This window comes from Ictidomys tridecemlineatus, chromosome 4 (assembly GCF_052094955.1).
Source record: "Ictidomys tridecemlineatus isolate mIctTri1 chromosome 4, mIctTri1.hap1, whole genome shotgun sequence".
NCBI classification, from domain to species: Eukaryota; Metazoa; Chordata; class Mammalia; order Rodentia; family Sciuridae; genus Ictidomys; species Ictidomys tridecemlineatus.
Window position 1 is genome coordinate 106508607 of NC_135480.1, and position 15533 is coordinate 106524139.

Below are 15533 nucleotides of genomic sequence, written 5' to 3' on the forward strand. Positions count from 1 at the left end.
GTAGGCACTCAGGCAATATTTGGCAAATGAATAAATGAATAAATAATTTCCTTTGTGTACACTGGTGCATCATATCACTCAGTGATGGATGTGTTTATTTGTTTGACTCTGTACACATTATTCTAGTTATTTTTTGGTAGGAAGTCAGATACTAAGTCTCTAAGGTCTTTTTTCTTTTTCTGTGCCAAGGATGGAAGCCAGGGACACTTAACCACTGATCCATATTCCCAGTCCTTTTTATTATTTATTTTGAGATAGGGTCTTGCTAAGATGCTGAGGCTGGCTTTGAATTTGTGATCCTCTTGTTTTAGCCTTCTGAGTTGCTGGGAAGGTATGCACCACCAGGCCTGGGTCTAAAGTCTTTTCGAGATTCACTTTGGACCTTCTTTAGACCATTTATCGAAAACAACTATAACAATGTGTACCTTGTTACTTGACATGGTTCCACTTCCGGATGCATCTGTTCCAATTTACCATTCTATACCATGAACTTCTGCCAACAGCACTCCTTTCACAAGTACTCCAGGTGTCTTCTTCACCTTTGACTACCCCAGGGAGGCCATCATGTGGGTCATTCCCTGCTCTCATAGAGCCTTAGCTGAGCCCCACTACCAGACAACTTTAACCAATTTTTTATACAAAGCAAACACATTTCCTATTGAAAAACGATGTTTGGTTTAACCTGTGCTTCCTTAATATTGCAATACTGCATGTATTCTCACAGAGTCTTCTCAAAATAGTCTACACTTATATTCTCAATTTATTTTTATCTGTACACTTACTTCATTTTGGACTGTTCTCACAAAATTATATTAGATTTTATTTTTGCTGAAGTTGTCCATATTCTGTTGTCATTAAATGCAACAGATACTTATAATATGGTAACACATGGTCCTTGAACCATTGATTTTCTCCTTGTCTTTCATCCTATTTCATGGCATCATACTGTCTTGGTTTTTCTTCTCTTTGGTCACCCATGCTTAAATTAATTTTAATATTGTCTTTTTTTAATATCTTCCTTGGCTATTCTTCACGAACCTCCAGTTTGATATGTTCACCTTTAATCTACCTCTCTTATGTTCCTGTCTTCATCAAATATCTCTGCCTTTCACCAAGTGTAGCCAGAGACTTAGATGGTAATGGGTCACTTCTTTTTTTTTTTTAACTTCACTTCTCACATATTTACTTGATAATGCAAATAGAGGTTAAAATTAAGTTTCCTAAAATATTTAAGAGTGCCTAATAAGTTAAAATTCTCTAACATTACTCGCCTCACTACAGAGAGTGATATAGTAATATTATTTCATCAGGAGATGGAGACATTGAGGCTTGGATAAGTTGCGACATGGTCAAAGTCCCTGAAGATTAAATGGACTTAGCCAGGATTACAACTGGAGACCTGTGAATCCTCGTTGGGTACCTTCCATGATTTTAAGCTATGAATATACAAGACAATACGTGGATTGATTCCCTTTTACCAAGACATGAGCAGTTTTCTTTTGGTTTGGTATGTTATGGCTTATTCTGTTGGCAGAGTCTCAGTTTTCTGGCATATTAACATACCTCTATGTTCATGCAGAATGAATGTGTTGAAGATAAGAAATATCATGTGATGCATTCAACACAATGTCAAGTTTTCCTTAATGTCAAGGATGCAATTCTGTCCATTGTCTCTCTCAACACTTCCTTTACCTTCTCATTCCTTAAGCTGTAAATAAAAGGGTTCAGAAGAGGGGTCACTACTGTGATGAGGACAGCCGCTACCTTGTCAAAATCCAGTGAGTATTTTTGATTTGGTCTCACATACACAAAGATGTTGCTCCCATAAGCAATAGAGACGACAGTGATGTGAGCGGCACAGGTAGAAAAAGCTTTCTGACGGCCTCGGGCTGAGGGCATTCGCAGGATGGTAGAAATGATGTAGCTGTAGGACCCAGTAGTGAATGCAAGGGAGCTCAGGATGACCAGGGCAGAGAGAAGAAAGTTTACCTTCTCAATTAGGCGAGTATCTATACAGGCCACCTGTAGAAGAGGGGCAATGTCACAGAAAAAGTGATTAATTTCTTTCCTACAGTAAGGTAGCCTTGTCACTACGATGGTTGGTGCCATCACAGACAAGAAGGCTCCCACCCAGCATCCCAGAACCAGTAGGAAGCTGGTCCTGCTGTTCATGATGAGGGTGTAACGCAGGGGGTTACAGATGGCGACGTAGCGGTCAAAGGACATGACAGCCAAGAGGATAAACTCCACTGTCCCCAGAAAGAAGTAGAAATATGTTTGGGTGATGCAGCCTGCAAAGGATATGGTCTTTGTTTCTCCTAGGAGGCAGGCTAGCAACTTTGGGGTAACAACAGTGGTGTATAAAATATCCAGAAAGGACAAATTACTGAGGAAAAAGTACATTGGGGTTTGCAGGTGAGAATCAGTCCATATTAGAGAGATGATGGTAAGGTTTCCTGTTGCTGTTAATGTGTAAGTTAGCAAGAGAACCACAAAGAGGAGTATTCGAATCTCCAGGAGAGCAGGGAAGGCCATCAGGGTGAATTCAGTCACTGTGCTCCCGTTTCCCATAGCCATGGTCCCAAGGTGGGTAGGTTGTTCCCTGAAAAGAGAAGAAAAAGGGAATCAGTTTAGGTAATTTGATAAACATCTCTGCACAACATATTATTGAGCACATTTCATTTTAGGAGCTGAGTCATAGCACATAGTCCTTTACTGAAAATCATTTTTGTGTGGCTTTAGGAATGTCAAAATACTATTTAAATATATATTTTTCCCACATAATTAAGGGATTAGATGGTAAAAAAAATCTCTCAACTTTCTTGTAGTTATAAAATTGTCTCCTACTAAATGGAATTTCTATTCTTTTCTTCTGTTCCGATTTTGTTTTCCTAGCTAAAAATGTATCAAAATACTGCCTCAAATTTTAGCTGGAACTCTTTTCTATTATTCTAGAATTTACAGTTACTGAGAGGGGACTCCTTTTTGATATTTTCAAGTCTTATCCATTTTTTCCCCAATATTTGTGACCTGTCCTGAATAAGAGGTAAAGACTCATTTGTGTTTTCTCTATTTGATGGTCTCCAGAGTCAGGTTTTATATCCTTTCTCTAGTGCATATAGAACTATGAAAATAGTGCAGAGATGTTTATAGTGAACAATGGCTTATGGTTCCTATTGATCACTGGAGATGTCACCTCGGAAGGGAATAGTGAATATCTTGTCTCTAGATAAGCTCTGTGAAACATGTTATATGCATCTGCTTGATTACTTGAGAAGATATTATATAGTATGATAAAATCAGAGAGACATAAATTATACCCAAGAAGGTAAAGTAGAGCTAATTAAGCTTACTTGATTTGCTTGATCAGGTGCAATCTTAGAACTGTGCCTTAAGACCATCCAGTTGTTCTTTATAATCTAAGAAATTATTTTTTAGCAGATTTCCTCATTTCAGGTTAAAAGTATATGCATTGTAACTCTGTCCTCGGTGCTTTCTTTGTCTACATTTCACTGAACTCCTCCTTAATAGATGACTCAGCAGCAGCTGCTCCCCACTTTGCTACTAATTGAGGGCTTGCCATTTTCCTTTTCCCACTTCTCCAGGATAAAAATTTGGCTTCCTGGTTTATTTATTTTTTTATTTTAAAAGGTTTTGTCCTATTACAAGAAAGACACCTTCAGTTCAGAAAATTATAACATGAAGTCAAACTTCCGGAGATATAGTGACAAATTTTTTTGTTTGTTTGTTTTTGGTACCAGGGATTGAGCTCAGAGACACTTAACCACTGAGTCACATCCCCATCCCTTTTTTTATGTTTTGTTTTGAGGCAGGGTCTTACTAAACTGCTTACAGTCTTGCTAAGTTTGAACTTGCAATCCTCCTGCCTCCTGAGCTGCTGGGATTATAGGTGTGCGCCATCACTTGGCTCCAGTGACAACATTTTGGTGCATAATATCTCCAGGTTATTTTGAAGGTCAAATTACATAACAATGTATCCCAAACTAGTCCTACTGGCATCCCATTTTATAACTAACTCCTCCTTTCTTCCCCTTTTCTGTGTCTTCTTTTTAAAAAATTTTATAATATATCATCTTTCCATGTCAATTACTAGAAGCCTGAACAATCATTTTTAAGGGCTCATATAGTGTGATATATTTAGCTTGTTGCTTAGTGTTTGGAATTTAGATGGTCTATATTTGTTGCTTGTATAGTGATCAAATAATTATTCTTTTACACAAACCTTTGTGCAGTTGTTTCATTATTAATACAGGTTCCACAAACAAGTGATAGACAATCATTTTTGAGAATAGAATGTTTGATCTCACTATCTCTGTCTCAATTTAAAACCCTAAGAAAGACTTGGCTTTAGAATTTAGCTTGCCAGAGTGATTGGTTATGCTAAAGTCTCTATGGGTCTGCCATAGGTTCTTTGTCTGAGATGATAGTTCTAGATCACAGTTAGGCCCTGATAGCTGATGATGCAATAGAATTAAAGTACTTTGTTCTTTTTAAAAAATTGCCTTTAAGTTTGAAACTTCAGTTTTCTCATCTGAAAAATTAAAAAGATGGTCTATACATTTATAAGGTCCAATCATTGACCTAGGGCCCTGTTATCAGTTGCTTTTCAACTCCTAATCACCTCACAGATTCTGTTTTTATTCTCTAGTAAACAAACTTTTAAATGATTTTCCAAATCACTGCACAGATGTTGTTAATCATGGATGCACATGTCAATGTAGCAGCACAGGCAATCATGTGTGAAATTTCTTTATGAGGCATCCTGTTATTTGTTTTTTGTGGATCCTGTATTATTTTTTTTTCCATGAAGTTGTTCCAAAAGACAAATTTTAGATTTTAATATTTAAGTGTTGATTAGATTAATGAGAGCTTAAAAATTGTTTTCAATCCCAGTTTTTACCCCATCTCTGTTATATTTAATTAAATCTTCACTTTGGAGCTGCAGCTTCTTTATCTGAGAAATGAAGATAATTATGACTTTCAAATGAGCTTCTATAAGGTTTAAATTAAATTGCATGTGTGACAGTTCCTAAGAGATTCTTGTTAAAAATACAATCCCATTCAGAAAAGATTGAAATGCACTTAAAGGAGATGAACAATTAAAGTTCACTGTTTCTTATCTGAATAAGTAACAATAAATGATGAAAAGTTTAATTTGTAGCTGAGGAATATTTTAATGTATAAGTGGCCTGAATCCCTCCAGATTGGTATCTGATATATTAAGCATGTTGACAGATTGAAGAGACAAAATATAGAAAAGTAAATTTAAACAAAAGTAATATGATATTAGTAAATAAACTATGTATGAAAAAGAATACTTACAGTTCACTAATTACATAAGATAATGTAAAATTCTCTTAACATGCTTTATATATGCAGATACAGTGAGAGGTTTGAACTTTATTACATGTGCAAAATTGATTCCAAACATTGTACTTTGCATTTTTTTTGCTAATTCTATTTCTATTTCTAACTCATAGAAATATCTGTCAAAGATGAAATGAACCATACTAGGTTTCTCATCTAGCTAACTCCAATATTGATCCTTCTGGTCAGCAGCCTCACACACAACCATCCAGCTGCTGCTTGGATGACACCAGTGACTCATAACTTACTATCTTACCTCAGCACTGGCTGAGTTTAAAGTTCCTATCTGAAATGGGAAGATGTCTTTTTTGGGGAGGGGTTACTGGGGACTGAGGTCAGGGACACTCAACCACTGAGCCACGTCCCCAGCCCCATTTTGTATTTCATTTAGAGACAGGGTCTCACTGAGTTGCTTAGTGCCTTGCTCTTCTAAGGCTGGCTTTGAACCCATGACCCTCCTTGTCTCAGCCTCCAGAGACACTGGGATTATAGGCGTGTGCCACTGTACCTGGTGGGAATATGTTTTTCATATTTCCAAAACTATGTTTATGTACATACAGGACTTGCAGACAAAATGTTAACCTTTTCTACCATGACAATCCTTCAAACATCACTACTATTTAGATATTCTTAGTCCATAACATCCCAGTGAGTTAGCACAACATAAATTCTACATTCTATTTTTGTACAGAATGTTATAGTTACAGAAAGTGAATTGAAAAGTTATAGAAATAAATTAGTCATAATAGAATTCAAGTAGATTTTCCATTTAAAATTTTTAGAAAATTAATTATTCTCAACCTTCAAGCATTTTTCTCCATCTAGGCAGGCTACATATTTCCCTTTTGTTAATTTTCAATCATTTTAGTTATTTAAAAATAAATTAACTAGGTTTTTTGGACATAGAATTTTATATGAGTAACTCAACCAGATATGGCTAATGTGAAATTCTTAGGTGTACTCACCAAGTAACGGCTCAGAGAAGGGAATTCAGAAATTATTTTGGAATCTCATTCTACTTTCATGGTTATTACAGTATCTTTCTATGGAAGTTTTTACTAAATGCTCTTGAGTACTCTAAATGTCTCACCAGATTAACATGACTTGGATATTTTAAAGAGTTTACCTCTTTCCTTTTCTCTGGTATGCTTCCCTTCTTATATTATTTTTTCCCCCAATTGGATGAACCATGTTTTTTCTGGGCTCATTTGCCCTAGAGATTTAGATGAAAACAGCTCTTGGGACTCTGGATCAAAAGAAGTTAATTAATAATATTGTTATAAAAGAATGTTGGTTCTGAGCCACCTAATCCCAATTACAAAGTTTTGGAAGGCGCCAAATAGATCCGTCCAGGGCCTCCTTGGGGATTTACTCATATTTTGCTTTATTTATTTAGAGGAAAAAGAGTACTTGAAAGTTTCTACAAGGAAGCTAAAACTATGGAATCCTTTTTATCCTTCTTAAGTTATTGATAAAATATAGAATGTTCTCTAACAATGAATATTCTGGTTTCAGATACCATTTATTACCATAGAGGTTTTTAAAAAATTTCAGATAAAAATGTGGCCATAGTAAATTCCATTGTTGTTGCTACTATTATTATTGTCCTTGTTCTGTCCATGACCAAAGAGCTCTGTCCTGAACTCAGCTGGGAGTGACTGTTTTTCCATATTCTAGACGCATCTCCCACAGATGTGAGCTTGTCATAAACTTCTACTATATTCTCCAGCATATTTTTTTTTCAAATGAACATTCCTTTAGACATTTTCTTTTTAAACTAAAACTCTTTACCATTTTATCTTAATAGAAATCTGACTTTCACTTGAGGATAGTGGTTTCACTGAAGCTCTTTCAAGTGAAAATGTGCACTTTATTTTTATGTACTAGAGAGAGAGGGGGATGTGACTGGAGGGACATTATAATAACAATATAATTTTAGATTAATATCATATATTATTTATTATGTAATATTGTATATTATGTAAACATATAATGTATTATAATTTTACAATAAGATGCTAATAATCATAATTTTGTTGTGATTTTATTCCCAATTCTATTTCCAATCAGAAAATAATTTCCAGTTTTTTTTATTAAACTCTTGCAAGGTTCATAGAATATACTTTCATAATTTTTCTTTGGTACTGTCAGTCATTGACTGTGTTTTAGGGAAGAAGTTAACAAAGTTCCAAGTAAGACAACTATGGTAGAGTTTTTAAAATTGAATTTTAAAACACTGGTGACACATAAATATAGATATTTTTCAGTGATTTGTGTGAATTGCCGCAAAAGACCCTGAAGTGTGAATATCTTAATTCGTTTCTAAAGACTGCCTTCTGCATTCCTCTTGAAGTCTTCAATGCCGTCATTATTAGTTGATCTTGCCTGTATTAGGATTACTCATTCTCTAAAATCCCAAATCCTAGGATATCAATTTTGGATTGCTATCTTAAAATTTCTTTATTCTTATACACTTATTCTGAGGCACCATTCAGATCTCCAGTTTTTGGATGAACTCCTTTTCTTTTCATTAAAAAAATTAAATCATAATTATACATAGTAATTGGGATAATTTTGACAAAATCATACATACGAGGAATTTTATTTTAAGCACCATTGCCCATCCCTTTCCTCTCTTCTCCCTCTCTATTCTCCTTCTTCTATTAAAAACTTCCTTTCTTCTACACACACATAAAAATGAAATTTTTATATATGAATATCTATAAATATTTATATATGAGTGTAATATGATTTTGTTAAATTTATTCCGTTTATCTTCCTCTTTCCCTTCCTTCCTCCCTCTCATTCTCCTACATCTACTCCACTGATCTTTCCTTTATCTTTATAATATCCAATCCTGGTCCCCATTGCTTCTTTCCTTTGTTTTGGTCTAGCTTCCAATATGAGACAAAACATTCAACCTTTGATTTTCTGAGTCTGGCTTATTTAACTTAGCATGATTTTCTCCATTTGTATCCATTTATTGACAAATGACATTATTTCATTCTTTATGGCTGAGTAAAACTCCATTGTGTATATATAACACATTTTCTTTATCAGTTCATCTGTTGATGGGCAACTGGGTTGATTTCACAATTTGGCTATTGTGAATTGCGCTGCTATAAACATTGTAGTAGCTGTATCTTTACAGTATGCTGATTTTAGATCTTTCCAATAAACACTGAGGTGTGGGATAGCTGGATCATATGATGGTTCTAACCTTAGATTTTTGAGAAATTTCCACACTGCTTCCCAGAATGGTTATACTGATTTACAGTCACACCAAAAATGTCAGAGTGTACATTTCCCCCCACATCCTCTCCAGCATTTCTCACCATCATGTTCTTGATAATTGTCATTCTAATGGAATCTTAGTTTTGATTTGCATTTCTCTAACTATTAGAGATGCAGAACACTTTTTCATATATTTATTGAAGAATATTTGTATTTTTTTTGAGAAGTTTCTGTTTAGATCTTTTGCCCATTTGTTTAAAGTTCTGGATAAAAATATGGCCATAGTAGATTCTGTTGTTGTTGCTATTATTATTGTTATTTCTGTTCTGTTCATGTCCAAAAAGAAGAGCTCTTGTCCTGAACTCAGCCGGGAATGACTGTTCTTTAGCTATTTTTTTTTTTTTGGCATTGAGTTTTTGAGTTCTTTATCTATCCTGGATATTAGTTCCCTATTACAGTAGTAGCTGGCAAATTTTCTCCTATCTCATAGGCTCTCTCTTCACTCTCTTAATAATTTCCTTTGCTGTGCAGAGACTTCTCAGTCTGATGGCATCTAATTTATTGATTATTGGTTTTATTTCTTGAGCTTTAGGGGTCTTGTTTGGGAAGTCAATGCCTGAACTTTTATGATGGAGGGTTGACCTATGTTTCTTTCTTGCAATTTCAAGATTTCTGGTCTAAGTCTTTGATCCATTTTGATTTCAGTTTTGTTCAGGGTGAAAGATAGGGATTTAAATTCATTATTCTACATATGGATATCCAGTTCTTCCAGCACCAGTTATGAAAGAGGCTGTCTTTTCTCCAACATATATTTTTGATACTTTTGTCAAGTATCAGATGGCTGTAAAAATTTGAGTTTGTCTCTGTCTTCTATTGTATTCTATTCTATTGGTCTTAATATCTATTTTGATGCTAATACCATACTGTTTTTGCTACTATATCTGTGTAATACAATTTGAGGTCAGGTATTGTGATGTCTTCTGCATCACTTTTCTTGTTCAGAATTGCTTTGGGAGTCTGATTTCTTATTCTTCCAAATGAATTTTAGAATTATTATTAATATTATTTAAGTTCTGTGAAGAATATCATTGGTATTTTTATGGGGATTGCATTGAATGTATTACTTTTCATAGTATGGCCATTTGGACTATATTAATTCTGCCTATCCAAGAACATAGGAGGTATTTCAATCTTCTGAGGTCCTCATCAATTTCTTTAGTGTTCTATAGGTTTCACAGATCTTTCACCTTCTTGGTTAGATTAATTCCCAGTATTTTTTTTAGGGCATTATGAATGAGGTGATTTTCCTGATTTCTTTCTAAGCTGAATCACAGTTGGAATATAGGAAAATCTATTGATTTATGAGTGTTGATCTTGTATCCTGCTACTTTGCTAAATTTATTTATCAGTTCTAGAAATATTTCTGGTGGAATATTTTGGGGTCTTTTAGATATAGGGTCATGTCATCAGCATAGTTTGATTTCTTCTTTTTCAATTTATATTTCTTTAATTTAATTTCCTTCTCTTGCCAGATTGTCCTTGATAGATTTTTGAGAATTATATTGAATAGATGTGGTGAGAGTGGACATTCTTGTCTTGTTCCTGATTGTAGAGGACAAGTTTTCAGCTTTCTCTATTCAGTATGATGTTGACTATGAGTTTGCTGTATCTAGTCTTTGTAAGTTCCGTTTATCCCTAGTTTCTTCAGTGTTTTTTAACATGAATGGGTCCTATATTTTGATCAAAGGCCTTTTATGCATCTATTGAGATGATTATATGATTCTCAATTCTATTTAGATGGTGAATTACATTTACATTGTGTATGTTGAAACAGCCTTGCAACCCTAGGATGTAGCCCACTTGATCCTGGTGTATTATCTTCTTAATATGTTTTTGAATGTGATTTGCTAATATTTTATTAAGGATAAAGGGATATTGGTCTGTAGTTTGCTGTCCTAGATGAGTCTTTGTCTAGTTTTGGCATCTGGATTATACTGGCTTCATAGAATGCTTTTGGGAGTGTTCCTTACCTTTCAATTTCATGGAATAATTTGAGGAAGACTGAGTTATTTCCTCTTTAGTCTGGTAGAACTGCACTGTAAAGCCTTCTGGTCCTGGGTTTTTCTTTGTTGGTAGGCTTTTAACTGTGGTTTAATTTCATTACTTGATATTAGTCTGTTTAGATTTTCTACATCTTCCCAATTCAGTTTGGGCAAGTCATATGTGTTTAGAAATTTGTCAGTGGCTTCTAGATTTTGCAGTTTATTGGAGTATAAAGTTTCAAAATAGTTTCTAATAATTCTAAAGTGTCACAGTAACCTCTCCTTTTTCATTTTGTATCTTGTTGATTTTTATTTTTATTTTCTTTTTCTAAAGCTTTAAAGTAGAACATAATTTTTTTTTAAAAATTATTTTGGGTACTGAGGATTGAACTCAGGGGCACTCAACCACTGAGCCACATCCCCAGCCCTATTTTGTATTTTATTTAGAGACAGAGTCTCACTGAGTTGCTTAGCTCCTAACTGTTGCTGAGGCTGGCTTTGAATTTATGATCCTCCTGCCTCAGCCTTCCCAGGCTTTGGGATTATAGGAGTATGCCACGTTGCCTGGTGATTTCTTGTTTTTTGATGTATGTGTAAATATCAACGTGGGAGGGGGACCTGAAGTTTCCCTCTGTTTGTTCCTCCTGGGAACCTGTTATTTTGGGGGGATTTTGTCTCCCTACTTCTAGGTGTTAAAAGTTACACTTAGGCTCATGTAGGGTTTAGATCTTGTGTGGGGTGAGAGTCATTATTCTTTGGCTAGGGTGTAAGAATTTTTTGGCAGCATGGTCTCTACTCTGTAGGCTTGAAGTATTTTCTAGTCCTTCTTGGAGGAGGAAGCTAGGAGTAGAACCAATGACAAAAACTGACATATAAAGATAAATATCTAGCATCTATTTTGACATTTGTAACATTAACAGCCATCTATATAGGAATGGTGGCGGTCAACAATTAACATTAGTACCAGCAAAACAAATTTGTGAACTAGATTCAGCCTTCAATATCAAGTGTCTATTATGTCATCCACTGTATTAATAATCACCTCAACATGAGCAGGGTATGAATTGCATATACTGATATAATTCTATTGTTCAGTGCAACAACAGGTTTTGAAGTAAAGAGAAAATAGGGTGGGAAGGAGGGAGAAATTTTGAAGTTTCTTAAAAACAGTGATCAGAGGAGAGGCAGGAGGTAGGGAGCAGATATTGACTGTAAAGAAGAAGTAATAAAAGATTAAATAAGAATGATAAGATAAAGACAGAGAGGAAATAGGAACAAAAAAATTGACTGATAGTAGGAAAAGAGTGAAAAGAGGGAAGAAAAAGAGGCCAGACCCAAAGTATGATCAAATCAACAACTGTAAGATCTAAGTAATTTAAACCTGCATATACTTAAACCTAATCCAAGATAAATCAAGGCTGAATAATAAACAAGTGTAGAAGGAAGCAATTAATGTAAAGATAAAATTATAAAAATATACATATATATTTTAACTTAATCACACAGTGAGTACACACATACACTCCCACACACATACCCATGTACATGTACACAAAATCATGTATAATAGAAAAAACCAAAAGGTAATACAATATGATGTTTGAAAAAATTTTTTAAATTGTTAAAATTAAAAAAAATAAGAATACAAAAAATAGAATAAAAGTGGGATTATGGGTATAAGGAAAAAGAACTAAGAAAAAAAGTAAGAAAGAAAATGCAAATTAAAAAAAGAGGAAAAATCTTGCTCAGAAATAAGGAGCTTATTTGTGCTAAGGTGGTGAAAGCATTTGGTGGGAATGAAATTTCCATTTTCATAAGTTTTGGTTTTGTAGCCTTTGGTTACTGCTTGCCTTTGTGGGTAGAAGGCACTTCAGTGAGTTCCTATTCATTACCCGCCTCACTGAATTTTCCTCTTGCTTTGTGGGTCCTGATGCTGTGGGGATCCTCCTCTGATGAACATATTTTCTACTGGCATTTCTGCCTGGAGATATACATACTTACATCTGAAAAGTTCTTTATTTTATCTGTTTTTTTTTTGGTGGTGCTGGTGCTGGTGGTGGTGCTGGGGAAGTTAGGGCCTTGTGAATGTGAGGCAAGCACTCGACTGATTGAGCTATATCCCCAGACCTTGCCTCTGTTTTCAAGAGATATTTTGTTTGAGTTCTAGATTGACATTTTCTTTTTCAGTGTTTAATGCTGTTATTTAAATACTTTCTAGCTTACATTGATTCTGTAAGGAAATCTGCTTACAGAATCGGGAAATCTGCTGTTAATTTGTCTTTGTTTCTCAGTATATATGATTTATCATTTTTTCTGGATTGCTTTTAGACTATTTATAGCAATATGGTTTTAAGCACTTTGATTATAATATGGCTCAATATACTTTTATTTATATCTCTTCTATTTGTTGAGCTTCTTAGACTTTTGTGATAATAATTTGCATCAAATTTGGAAAATTTTTGTCTTTATTTTTCAGATATTTCCCACTCTCACTCTATTTTAGTCTAAGTAAATGTATATTTGCTTGAAGTTGTACCACCCTTTGTGAATTCTCTTTAAAATTTTCTTCCAATTTTCCCCCTTTTCATGTAGTTTTTTTCATTGCTATGTGCTCAAGTTTATTAGTTTTTCCTTTTGCAATGACCAATCAGTTGTTACTTCCACCCTATGGATTTTTTTTTTTAATTTCACACATTATACTTTCTTCTCTACTTAACAAATAGTATGCAGATATAATAGCAGTCTTAATGTCTAATTCTTTCATCTTTGTCATTTTTGTATAAATTTCATTTGCTTTTTTTCCTTGTGGATTATATTTTCCTATTTCTTTGTATGCCTAGTAACTTTAAAATATATTTTCTGATGTTTGGATTGAAACATAATATTTTCTCATATTTAGGAAGTTCAGTGTGATATGCTGGTGTTGTTTTTTGAGACAGGGCATCTTGCTAAGTTGCTGAGGTTGAACTTGAACTTTTGATCCTCCTACCTCAGGTTCATGAGTATATTGCACTACAGGTAGGCCCTGCTAGATCTGGTTCAATGTGATATTTTGATCAACTCAGAATAATTAGCATGTTCACTACATTAAACTTTTAATTTCTTTGTGGTAAGTGCATTTGAATTCCTCTTTTCTAACTATTTTGAGTTCTATAATGTAATATTATAATATTACATTTACCCTATTATGTCACAGAATTCCTTCTATCAAGCAATAACATTATACCTGTTGTCTGATTTTTCTCCCTTTTTCTTCCCCATATTTTCCCTAGTTTCTGATAATAACTTCTTTCAACTTCTATGAAATCAACTTTTTTAGATTCCACTTACGAATATGATTATGCAGAGTTTGTCTTCCTGTGCCTGATTTATTTCACATACATAATGTATTTCAGGCTTATCTATGTTGCAAATGACAAGATTAAATGTGTTTTTTTTTTTTTTTTGTATCAGGGATTGAAGCCAGGGGTGCTTAACTACTGAGCCACATACCCAGCCCTTTTTGTGTTGTATTTAGAGACAGGATTTCACTGAATTGCTTAGTGCCTTGTTTTTTGTTGAGGTTGGCTTTGAACTTGCCATCCTCCTGTCTCAGCCTCTTGAGCCTCTGGGATTACAGGTGTGCTCCACTGTGCACAGCAATTAAATGCTTTTTAAAATGGATAAATAGTATTCCATTGTGTATGTATGACACATTTTTTTCTTTCATCTATTGCTGGACATTTAGGTTGATTCCATATTCTGGCTATTTTGAATAATGCTATAATAAACATAGGGTGAAAGTGTCCTTTTGACATGTTGATTTCATGTTCTTTGTTATATGCTTATCGGGATTACTGGGTCACTTGTTATATTTTTAGTTTTTTAGGAATCGACATACTGCTCTCCATAATGGCTGTCCTAATTTACATTCTCAGCAAAAATATCTAAGTTCCTCTTTCTCCATATTCTTGCTATTATTTGTCATTTTTTGTCTTTTGACAATAGTCATTTCTCACTGGGGTGAGGTGGTATCTCATAATGGTTTTGATTTACATTCTCCTTTCAATTCATGATATTGAACATTTATTCATATATCTGTTGGCCATTTATGTGTCTTCATTTTAGAAATGCTTAGTCAGAGCTTTTGCACATCTTTGAAATTGGGTTATTATTATTATTTGCCTTTTGGTTGAGTTCCTAATATATTTTTCTATTGAAAAATCTCAGCCAAACATCTGAGAAACAATTTGAGTTCCTTCTAATATTCTGGATATTAACTCTTGTCAGATGTATAGTTTACAAATATGTTCACCCATTCTGTCAGCTAGTTGTCTCTTTGTTGACTGTTTTGTTTGCTAGATAGAAACTTTTTAATCTAATGTAATACCCTTTGCCAATTTTTGTGTTTTGTTGCCTATGCATTTGGAAGCCTGGTAATTTTTAAAAAACAGTACTGGGATCAAACTCGGGTCCTGCACATGTTAGAAAAGCTCTTTACTTCTGAGCTACATTCCTAGGCCAGGATCTTACTAAGTTGCCCAGGCTGGTCTTGAACTTTCAATCCTCCTGCCTCAGCCTCCTACGGGTATGTGCTACCACACCAGGTGGATGCCTGGTAATTTTTGACTGAATATCAGACATTATAAAGGATATTTTTGTACTCCTAAAAGCGTTCTTCAACTTTGTTTTGGGGGTACAGTTAAATTGATTAGAAATAGTCTGGTTTATTTTTAGGATTTTTGATTTCAATCTTAAAATAAATGAAAAGAGTTTTAGAAGATAACTATATCATGAAATATAAGTACCTGAAAAGGTTGGGTGGGGAAATAGAGAAATCCTTGTAGTGGAATGAGCACTTCCAAAATGGAAGCTGACATATAAGCCAGG

At 34.3% G+C, this 15533-nt stretch overlaps 1 protein-coding gene across 1 annotated transcript; it reads right to left on the reverse strand.

Moving 5' to 3' along the window:
• Positions 1 to 1629: 1629 nt before the first annotated feature.
• Positions 1630 to 2571, reverse strand: Or6m1 (olfactory receptor family 6 subfamily M member 1). Its single transcript, XM_005328402.2, has one exon. It carries the CDS (start codon positions 2569 to 2571, stop codon positions 1630 to 1632), a length of 942 nt encoding a protein of 313 aa, XP_005328459.1.
• Between the last annotated feature and the right edge of the window lie 12962 nt (positions 2572 to 15533).

What these genes read in the sequence shown, in the direction of transcription:
- Or6m1 (XM_005328402.2), bottom strand. Translation starts at nt 2,571, where the DNA reads ATGGGAAACGGGAGCACAGTGACTGAATTCACCCTGATGGCCTTCCCT.